This window comes from Poecilia formosa, unplaced genomic scaffold (assembly GCF_000485575.1).
Source record: "Poecilia formosa unplaced genomic scaffold, Poecilia_formosa-5.1.2 Scaffold3, whole genome shotgun sequence".
Taxonomy (NCBI): domain Eukaryota; kingdom Metazoa; phylum Chordata; class Actinopteri; order Cyprinodontiformes; family Poeciliidae; genus Poecilia; species Poecilia formosa.
The window spans coordinates 6,470,704-6,482,455 of NW_006799942.1; the positions used below are offsets into that span (position 1 = coordinate 6,470,704).

The window sequence follows — 11,752 nt, forward strand, 5'->3', positions numbered from 1 at the left end:
TGCGTGAAGCCACAGAGACACTGATCCTGTCAAGTTACTCTAGGGGCAGAGTGAGAGGAGGACGGGATACCCCCAAAGCAAGTTTGGTGGCATTAACACTTTTGTTGGATAATAGAAAATTGCTGAGTGGATAAAAAGAGATGAAAAGTACTCTGCAAAAGAATAAATACTGTATGAACTTTATATTTTGCTGAATTACAACCACAAACTTCCACAACTCCAAAACTCCAGACATTTAGGAAATGAAAGGAAAAGGATACATGTATATTTTTTTTTATTATTTTTTGCTAGGGAAATCTGAAAAATGTGCATTTGTATTAACTGCCACTCCAAACCATTCTTATTTAAGTTAGGTTAGATAAAGAACATTATGCTTCATATTGCTTCAAATTTTTAATTAGATTTAGGTCTAGACTTTGACAGGGCCATTCTGCCAGACAGATATGTTTTGATGCAAACCCATTTATGTTCTGACTGCTTAGGGATTATGAAGGTGAACCTTCATCCCAGTCACAAGTTTTTTGCAGCTTTTAACCATCTTTCCTCTAGAAATTCCCTGTGTTTATTGAGCTCCAACCATTTTCCGATAAGCTATGAAAAAAAATCCTATTGACATTGTAAAATATGCAATTAATAGAAACATAAAGAACAACAATGAAAACACTTCTACATGTAGTTTTCACACTTACCTCATTATAAATTGGTACAGCATCAAGAAAATATAAACTAATAAACTAATTTCTGGATTACAAGTCACTACTTTTTCCACATAACAATGAATTTTTACCAATGGGTTTTGAAAGGCTGCAATGCTGCGTGATGAACAGGACAGAACAAGTTCAACAGTCCAACTTAGAAATGCAAATTTATTTTCTAACTCTGAACCAGTAAAGAATACTTAAATACACCACAGTTTCACGCATTTGGTCAAACTTGCAAAAACAACACAACTTTAATTGGCTTAGTTAGTGCAATTAGGTACAATAAATAATAAAGAAACCGAAACTGACAAAAACAATAGGTTGACAACCTTGGTCAACAAGTGATAATATGTTTGAAATGGTTGAGAAAGTTCAATTAGGAATTCTAAATATGATGTAAAATAATTAATAAAGCATAATGTTGCTCAGAGCACACAGCACAGAATTAGACTGAATAGCCCTGCCTTTATGGATCAAGCACAGTGTCATGACACCCGATCTAGAATTGTTTTCAAAATTCTTTCAAATTTTTTCAAAATTCATTAGAAGCAAGGATGCTTCTAATGGCTTTCTTTCAATAATAGCTTTGCTCTTATCATATTTGGTCTTTAGTCAAACCCAAATGCGGGCAGAACCAGAGGCAGAGAGCTCAAGCGAGTTTTTAATGACTTAAAAATAAAGATTTACTCTGCTGGCATGAAGATGTCGGAGCAGGGAACTAGTTGTGAGGATAACAAAAGAATCGAGCAATGAACAATGAACAAAGGAGAGTAAATTACGAGGAAAGGGTGATGAATAATGACACTGGATCCAGGTGAGCTTGATCAGTGCGGATGTGGAAGAGCTGTGGTAGAGTGAAAGCAAGGAGACTGAGGGAGGCAGACAAATAAACACAGATAATACTCAGGGAACTGAACTAAAACACAAAATGATATCCTAACAAGGCAAAATGCACAGCAGGAAGAACACAAGAAAGAAGTAACTGAACACAATACCCCAATACAAAACTAATGACCACAGAAAAGTGAACTGAATGGCAATAAACCCCCACAGAAATGATCAGAAACAAATACATGAAAGCTAATACACAAACACCAGTGAATCATGACAATGATTGCCATAGTTCTATGACATCGCACTATCTTCTTTATTCATAGTGGTTTGTGGCATAAAATCCCAATCCAGAAACTTAAAATTTGTGACATGTGGCAAAATATGAAAAAGCTCACATAGTATGACTACTTTAGCAAGCTCTCATAAATCTCCCAAATCCTAATTTCTTTTTTCTGTCAGTGTAGCCTCTTTCTTTTGAAGAAACATTGAAAATTACCAATGTTGTAAATGATTTCCCTGCTTCTTTAACTGCATATTGCACCACTCACCCACACGTTCTGCCTCTTTCTGAGAAAGAAAGGCACACCTACATGATCAGACAGAATCCACACACACGGTGTCGTGCTCCTGCATAAGTGGCTTCTGTGCTGTTGTGCATTGTAACTGCAACCTTGTTTGAAGAATACTGTGTGACGCTGCGACACCAAAGGTGTAAAACTCAAGGAACCTTCATTGTTGAGAATGTTGTTAAAGCACTAAACACCTCATAACTTTATCATATTGGTGGTGGCTGAGTCAGAAAGACATCGTTTCCCACACAAATGCTCATCAATATTCTCATTTCACCAACTTAGACTTGCAGAACTAACAGAGGGGCTTGCTGTATGTTTTTGCCACAAGTAAATGTTTTAGTTTATTCATTATACCAGTCATCCCACCAGGCATATGAGCCAGTGAGGCAGTTGTTAGGAGCTTTTCTTTGTCAAATGTACACAACTCAATCTGTTCTCCACATTGCCTCGTTGGTATTTTTTGCTTCAAAGCCGCTCCATGAGGAACGCTTAAATAATTTGAGGACACAATGGTTACAAGAATGTTATCTTTGCTCTATTTCTAATTTTAAAGGTTTTTACGTACCCTTTTCTACAGCTGTTGTTGTAATCAGTGTATGTTACTTCAAGACAAACAAATTTCAGTAAAAATTGTGGCGTGCTTTTATAATCAGCCCTATTTATTCTGGTGCTCCTAAATAAAATCCAGCTCAACCAATTGCCCTCAGATGTCACCAAGTTAGTAAAGCCAATTTAGATTCTAGAAAAATATTTTAATCTTTACAGCTCTAAATATGTTCAAGTCCAGGGACAGTCCAATACTTCATTTAAAAGAAAACAAAATAATGTTTTCCACAACCATCAGGAAGATACTGCAAACATGAAGAAGAAGAAGTGGTCCGGTCAGATAAGACCAAATTTGAACGTTTTGTCCCATGTCATTGGGGGCAGAAAACAAAGAAGGGATAAAAAAAAAATATTGGAGCTAAATTAAGGGCATAATGGAATCATACCAATTAACCAGGTCTTAAAAGGCCTGGTTAATTGGTATTAACCAATTAATTGGTTAATTTGTATTAACCAATTAACCACCAATTAGATGGGGGAAGAAGTTCACTAAGGAGCATGAATGCTTTTTAAACATTGTATGGGTTTCAAGATGAATGCTCAACAGAACTCGTGTATCATTCCTGTTAAGCAATAGCAAAGTAAAGAAATCCTCCTCCTGGTAGTGGTGGGAAGATTAACCGGTTTGCAATGAGCCACTGACATGCGGATGCGTGATAGGAAGACATTGGTAAGGCAGCTTTACATTTCTTTGAATTATAATGAAAAATCTAATTACTCCAGATTTTACCTCATTGTATAGGTTATAGTAATGCAAAAAAATAAAAAATACAATAAAACAAAACAAATTATTGACCAAACAGCGCTTCTTGTAGACCGCAAAGCAGTGTCGCCAACCGCCACAAGATGAAGAAGATGTGCGGGCGGGCGCGCGTACGTAATCACAACTAGCAAAGATGGCGGAACCAGCGGAACCGATACATTCACCTCCACACTGTAAATCTAAGGTTTGGCAACACTATGAATTTTATACGAGAAACGGACATCTTGATAAGGCAAATGCAATTTGTAAAGTGTGCCACGCTGCTGTCAAATACAATGGAACCAGGATTAACTTTATAACTCACTTTAAACGGCACATGGAAACGTGGAGATGCCAATCAGTTCACCGTCTTCAGAGCCAGATTCACGTCGTTCTTCTTCCTTCAGTTCCACACATGGTGAGACTATCATTTCATCATTTTTCAGCGGACAATTGGCTAATATTCCAATCATGCAAAAGTCATAATAGATGTTTTGGACCCTTTGCGTGTTATCGCTTCCGTATGGAAATTTCGCGCATGCGCGTAACGCTGGATGGAAAAAGACTATTCTTTTATATGCCATCCATAGGCGCACTGCCGCGGTACAACAATTCGGTTAACTAATTGAAACCTGGAGGAATAGGTATTAATTCAGTGCAGTGTGCCACAGCAAAAGTGAAAGGCAACGCAGAAAACTGTAGAAAAATAACTCAAAACCTCTGGTATTCTTTCTTTCTCGATCTCCATGTCGGCTATGCTACGCAGACTCGTTGCTATAGCAACTGACAACGCTGCCACAAACACTCAAATATTTCCCACTCAAAAATTGACATATTTTTGTTAAGATACCTTACCTAAAATGGCAATTCATTAATAAATTGTTACAATTTGAATTGCTTCATTAATTTTCATTAATGAAAAATTATGTATACAAAACAAGTTAATTTAAACCAAGATTAATCGATGACGAGGAAGTAAATCTTATCTAATTGAACCCCTGGTTGATGAGGAGGAATCTTAAAAGTATCTGATCGTAGTTTGTGGATCCATATGTGTATATCGGATAGAGATCAGAGATTCCCATCCCTACCTTCTAGGAGATCATGTTGAAAACGGATCCAACTGAGAATCTAATCAAATGTTTTGGCTGTCAGCAGAGCTGTGCTTTCTGAAACTGTCCATATGACAGGTGACACTTTAGATCCATCATGGGTGGTTTAGGCTGGCGATTTTGACATCCCCAATTGAGTGAAGCTACTAATGGTGTAAATATGAGCCTGCAGGACAAGAAACATAACTAACTGTTGTGGTGCTTGTATCAATAGAACAATAAATAATCAAAATCAGAAGCAGTGAAAAGAATTATGAAAAACTTTCATACTGCCAGAGCTGTTTTGAGATTCTTTTGACTAGAACTGCGACTCTCCATTTCAAACAGTACAGATGTTTATTGTGCCTATTGGCTGATATGTGTCATGATTTCTATATGTGAGGTTCTAGAAAGAAGAGAAAGGTACACCGACAAATATGAAGCTGCTGCTGATATTATCAATTAGAAAAGGATTTGCATTGCCTTTGTAAACGGATTTTCATAGAGAGCAGGTCTTCTTTTTCGTCAATGCAGCACACAATGACACCTTGTGGCATGATATTAAAACTACAGCTCAGGAGCTTATGACAACCTTGCTCAGAGGGATTGTCACGTTTCAGTTGCTGGTGTCATCCATGTAAACGGTTTACCACCCGAGCGCAGGTTTGTGCTGCTTTAGGACTAACTGGGTCTGTGTTCACTAGAGACATCGTTGTCTGTGCCCTCGTAGGTGAAAGACTTTCATGTGACTGATATGTTGCGTCAGTTCTTCATTCACAGGAGCCCAAAGATTTCCAGACAATTCAGAGTATGAGTCACTTTTGAATTATTTGCTTTATGTTCAGCACCCATCTGTGGCTTCCAGTCTGAAAATTATTTATTAAAATTACGATGAGCAAAGCAATGCCAGCTGACGTCAGCATGGAGAAAAATCCAAATTTGCTCACACTTAACACAGTTAAGCACAAGCACTGATGTTTAGTGTGACTTGTTTGTCTCTGGCTTTGTATCTTCATGTTCCTCTTATAGGTGATGTCAGTTGCCAAGCAACCAAGCAATCAGGGCCCGATTGTTGCCATGACAACATGGCAGGGGTATCATCATGGAGAGAATGGAGATGAAAGGAGGAAGGGAGGATTCAGAGATGAGAGAAAAAGGGAGAGATGGGGAGATATAGAGAAAGTCCTGGCATTGAGGGGTGTTGATAATGTGAGGCCCACAGCGTGAAGGTAGGAGGGTGACCTCTGTGGAGGTGGTGGGGAAGGATGCTCATGAATAAGGAGAACGGAAAATAAGCACTGGGGCCTGTGTGGTTGGATCGGTGAGCTACGCAGTGTTTGACACTGTTCTGACGGGCTTTGTCCCAGATGGAAATGTCACGATGTGCTCCAATAGTCTCCAGTTACTGTCAGAGAAGCTGATGCCGAAGCCACAGCTCGGTGTGTCGCTGAGGTCCAGAGGGCTTTGGGCCTAACGTCTGTAGGTGTCATCATCCATCTATCACACAACAGCAGCGCACTGTAAAACAGTCAAATGGGGTCATGCTGCTTTTAGTCTGTTTATCCCCTCACACAACCAAACTTTCCCCTTGAAACAGCTGAAAATGCTAAGTAACTGCAGACAAATTCAACTGTTAAAACAATAATCAGTTGAGGTAGGAATGATAACTGGCATACAAAAAATGATTTCTGTTGCCTTTGGGCTTTTTTACAGTACACTAAATGAAAGTTTCAATAAATCTCTCCTTGGCAAAGTACTCAAATTTTGATAGTGGCATAAATAAAATCAGAATGGTGGGCTAAACAAATTAAATGAGAGAAAAGGGAACCTATTAAAAGGCACATTCAATTCTCAAAAGTAAGATATTTTACGGATTTCACAACCCCATGAAATTATAAAGCCTCATTATAAAATTAATGAAAACGAATATGGTGTCACCTTCACTAAAGTGACTTTCAAAACTTTATTTCCCCTTCAAACGTTTGCATTTTTATCATGTAACAATCGCAAACCTCAAAATACTTATTTGGGGTTTTATGTGACAGACCATTTCAAAGTAGGCCATTATTTTCACAAGTCTTTTAAGGGAAATGTCTCTACCAAACTCATTTTGTTTTGTTCATTCTTTTTTGTAAAATAGGTCAAGCTGAATCAGATTGGATGAAAAAGGCCTGTGAACATAAAGTTTAAGGTCTTGGCACAGATTCTCATTTGAATTTAGGTTTAAACTTTGATTGTGGCATTATATTATATATATATATATATGTGTTGTAGATCAGGCTGTGCATGTTTTTTTTTTCAGGATCGTACATTTTTCTACAGTACAGTAGAATATGAATAGGGTACAGAAAACCTATAGGCTGGTTTTCTTTCTTTCATGTCTCTCTGTTTTTGGATGGTGTATTAAACATCACTCTGTAAAATGTTCACTTGGGCAGTGCTTTGCAGATGTCTGTTAATGACTACTGTTATTGATACTGGGACTCGCATTGGAAATTCATTCTCAGTATTAATAATTTGTAATTGGTTTCGCTGTTTTTAGGAGTACTTATGGTGAAAACATGGCAAACATTTTAGATTTTAGTTAAATATTTTTTTAAAACGGTGTACAAATTAACACAATTTGGTCTCAATCTCAAAGTGACCAAAGATTGCTTTGGACACGATAAACAGCTTCACCACACGAGCACCACAAATTTCACATGCCTTGTATGTTCCACTTGTGCCCACATGTGCAACATACATACCCATATATCAGCAATGACAAAGTAATAACACAAATTAATCACTTGCAACACTTTGCGAACACTTTGTCTGTACTAATGAAAATGTATTTAAATAGGCATGTTGGATTCTTGAAACTGAAAGCGAACAAGGGGTTTGACCTACTTTCTAATTATTTCAACTTTTATCATCTGATGCTTATAGGCACTCGTAAAGCCACGAAATTTCAATTCAAGATGTTCAGCTGTTTCTGAAATATAAAGGCAGCTCCAGATTATCAAACTTCTACCAACATGCCTGACTTAAAAAAAAAAACAACAATTCTGAAAAGTTGTTTCAAATCTAATTTGAAACATTCCTATGAATTTTTTTGTAACTTTTACTAAAAAAAATATGTTTTTCACGTTTGTTAAAACTGCCACCATCCTGTGAGAAGTGCGTACATGAGCATGATTGACAGCGCTAAGATCCTCCATGCTCTGATTGGTTGCTTCTGATTGAGCCTGGTAGTTCTGTACTTAGCAGTTTTGACAAATATGAAAAATATATGCATATATATATTTTTAAAAGTTAAACACCCAAGCGTTAATAAATTTCTGGTGTACATAATTTCTGATGAAGATAATGTTTGAATCACACTAATTCTGGGGCTGACAGCTGCACACTGCTTCTTCACAAGGTTACTGCTCCAAGGCCCGGAGCTGAATACAACACAAACATCCTGGACTGAGACATGAAGACCAGTTTTTTTTGGTTTTTTTTTCAATAAACCATTTCATTTCTAAAGGATAGAACAAATAAGCTGAAAGATGTGCACATTACAAAATAACATAATCAGATCTTTTTCTTCACCTGGTTAGCCCTGGGAGATTGCAGGGTCCTGTTGACAGCTGGGCTCGGTTCCACAGTCTCAGTGACCTCAACAGGGCAAAGGAAGTTAAAAAATAAATAAAAAAAATAAGTGAGTGGTCTGAAAATAACATCTCAAGCTGGGTTGTTGACTCTGAAACCCCGTTACACAAAATATATATTTAAACAGGATTTTCCTTCCGATTTGAATGTGATTTTATTTTAGACCTACAGAGACTAAAAGATAACTAGGAAGTGGAAGAAAAAGGTTAAACAGATTTTTTTTTTCTTGTATCAAATTAATCTGAAATTTGTGGTGTGCGTTTGTTTTTAAAACTCCTGAGTCAAACCTTCATAGAAACATATTTTGCTGAAATTACAGCTGTTAGTCTTTATCAGAGACTGAAAGCTTTCCCCCTTTCATCTTTATAAGATCGCTCAAGCTCAGTCAGACTTGATGGACACATTTTGAAGTCTTCCCACAGATTGTCTATTGTAGTAGATCTGCACTTTGGACCTTTAACACATGTAGAGTATGTATTACCCAAGCCATTCATTTTGCCGTCAGCCCTGAACATCTCCACTTTACCTGCTTGAAAAAGCTTGATCATGCTGCCATCATCATGTTTCATCATTGAGATTGGAACCTGCTGTTAGTTTTCTGCAATAGTCTATTACATGTTGGCCAAAAATAAAACGTTCCTTCTCATGTTTGCTGTATGCCCTACATGGGAAAAGGCTTTCTTTTAACAATGTCTCTCTTCCAAATCACTGGACTGCATGACTAATAGTTGCCTTGTCAACAGATTGTCGCACTGAAGCTGGGGATCTCTGCACCTCCCCCAGAGTTACCATGAACTCCTTATCTGTTTCTCTGATTTATGTTCTCCGTGCCCACGTTGTCAGCTTAGGTGGGACAGTCATGTCTTGCTAGGTTTGAAGTGGTGTTGTACTTTTTTCACTTCCACATGATAGATTGAACAGAACTCTGCAAGAATGATGTTTAAAGCCTGGAGTACTGTTTCTTTGTCCCTTTGCTTTCTCCTTGACCTGTCTGCTGTGTTCCTTGTTCAACATGGTGCTGTTTGTTCAGAAATGTTGTCTAATAAACCCCTGAGGCCTTCAGAGAGTAGCTGGATTTATACTGAGACCAAATGATACACAGGTGGACTGCACTGAAGGGTATTTAGAGGCATCAAAGCTAAGAGAGCACTCTCTTCAAATATCGGTAAAATAAATACAAAAATTTGTTTTGGTAGAATTAGGAAATGTAAAAGAGTTCAAGGGGTTGTAAGCACATGTGCAATGCCCAAGAAATCAAAAATAATAATTGCAAAGAGTTATGAAAATGTATTGTGCCAACATGAAGTGCCTCATCAATGTATGATTGTTTGAGTCTTTGTGTGACAGTGCTTCAGTGAGGAAGCGAAGGGAAAAAAAAAAAATCTTGGAAAAGAAAATACTACCGAAGGTTGATTCATTGTCTGTACGACTCCTTTCCTTGTCCCTCCCTCTCTCACCGGCGGTGGCAAACATATTTTATGAGTCACGATTGGAGCAGACTGGCCATCCTGTCTTTTCAGAGTCTTGTCTTTAATGTCAACACACATCCAACACCAACTACTCTGGCTTCTAGGAAAACTCTCTCTTTTCGTCTGGTATGACCCCCTCCCTCCCCATCTTCCTGTCTACCCTCTCTCCCTCCTCCCTCTTTTTTTATTTCCTCTTCCCCTTCCCCAGCCTCTCATCCCCTCTCTCTCTCTCTTTCTCCCCATCCCTCTCCTCCTTTACTGCGGGTGTCTGGGAGGCTGTTTTTCCTCTGTCTCTTGCTCATGAAGGGCCGCACTAAGCTCCCTTCGCTCTGCCCGTGTGTGGTAGGTAAAATCACCTCTGCGTTTGTGTCGTCTTTCCTTCTGCCATCACTCATTTGCCGCCTCTGTTTTGCATGTTAGCTCAAAGTCTGCTAGTCGCTCTGGCAGATTTCAGGGAGCTTAATATCTACATCAGAGTGCGTTGCATGGAACATGCCCATAATTTGCTCCACTGTCATAGATACGTGTGAAATATGTGTGTGAGGATTCTGGTTTTCCTTTCATTGTACATGTGCTCTGTGTAAGGTTAAATCATCCACTCTGAGTGTTGCGTATGAACATGGCCTGGCACATGTGGTGCTGTTTAAGGGCACATGTTTAGAAAAGCATATAGAGTGAAACTCTACGAGACTTGTTGATCGTATCATTACGCATTTGTAGTTTTATTCTCTTATTTGATAGCTTAGCTTTTTTAAGATATTTGAAAATAATTCGTAAAACTGTGCATCACCATCCATCAGAGGACACAAGGACACTGGACTAGCATCCTTATAAGAATAGAAAAATCCTTCATAAAAAATGTCATTATTATTTTGCTAAAGATTCTGCTGATCTTTAAGGATCGACAAAAAGGTATTTTAATCTTCTGTAGTCGAAGATTACAGAAGTTGCAGAGTTGTGCAAATGTAAACTGCACAACGCACAGAAGGATGAATGCACAGAAAGAAGTCCAAGAGTCCTCCTGTTTTAATTGGCCGAGACGACGACTTAATGCAACTCAACAACCAGAAATCACTGTCAGTGTCATAGTATGTTTATAATTGTGGGAATTTGTGTTTACATGGTTGAAAAGACTTTCAAACTACTTAGCAGTTGTACGGTAGCCTGTGGAATTAATGTTTGAAAATTTATTTTAATTTTGAAATTTGAGACAATTTTAATTTCCATTCACTTCATGGTAAGACTCAACAGCTAGACACACTATTTTAGGTACACCTTGCTAGGACAGTGTTGGCTGCCCTTCAGAACGACGCTAGTTCTGCATGAGTGATTCAACACATGGTGAGAAACATTCCTCTGAGATTTTGGTCCATATTGGTTTGATGGCATTGCTTTGTTGCTCCTGAGTCGTCTACTGCATATCTACTGTGTTCTATGACGTCACCAGATTGAGATTTAGTGATTATGGAGACAGCTGGATTACAGTGAACTCATTGTCACATAACCATCAGATGGTTACTAGATCAGTAAACATTTGATGGATAAACTATGGTCAATTAGTACTTAAGAACACAAAGTGTTCCAAAAGAAAATATTCCTTACCAGTGGTGGTTCTGGCACGTATGGTCCCCCGGATAAGCTCCTGCTTTTGTTGCCATCAATCTATTAAAACGAGAAACTTAGCTTCTAGAAAGGGATAAAATTCCTTAATTTATTAGTTAATAGTGGAGCAGCTGGTAGCAGTTTTCTTGCAGCACGAAGGTCCGGGGTTCAGATCCTGACCTGAAGGATTTCCGCGTCAAGTTTGCATGTTCTTCCCATGCATGCGTGGTTTCGCTCTGAATATTCTGGCTTTCTCCCACTATCCAAAAGCATGACTACGAGGTTAATTGTTTTCTTAATTGCCTTTAGGTATGAATGTGTGTAGTGTAGTTGTTTGTCTCAAGTGTCTTTGTGTTGCCCTATGACATACTGGCAACCTGTCCCTGCTGTATGCTCCTCTTGCCCTGTGAAACTGGATTTAGGCACCAGATCCCTCAGAAGTGGGCATATGAGGATGGCTGCATTATTCAGTGAGAAAAAATTGTGGCACAATTAGTTG

General features: G+C 38.4%; 1 protein-coding gene across 2 annotated transcripts in view; it reads left to right on the forward strand.

Moving 5' to 3' along the window:
- Nucleotides 1-3,637: 3,637 nt before the first annotated feature.
- The window catches only part of dlg4a (discs, large homolog 4a (Drosophila)), a 79,189-nt gene continuing 71,074 nt past the window's right edge, over nucleotides 3,638-11,752 (forward strand). The window contains exon 1 of one of the 2 annotated variants that reach the window (XM_016674324.1): nucleotides 3,638-3,873. In XM_016674324.1, the coding sequence (XP_016529810.1) occupies nucleotides 3,793-3,873 (81 nt within the window). In that variant the 5' untranslated portion in view covers nucleotides 3,638-3,792. The remainder of the gene's footprint in view (nucleotides 3,874-11,752) is intronic. The other variant, XM_016674323.1, reaches the window with a different exon arrangement.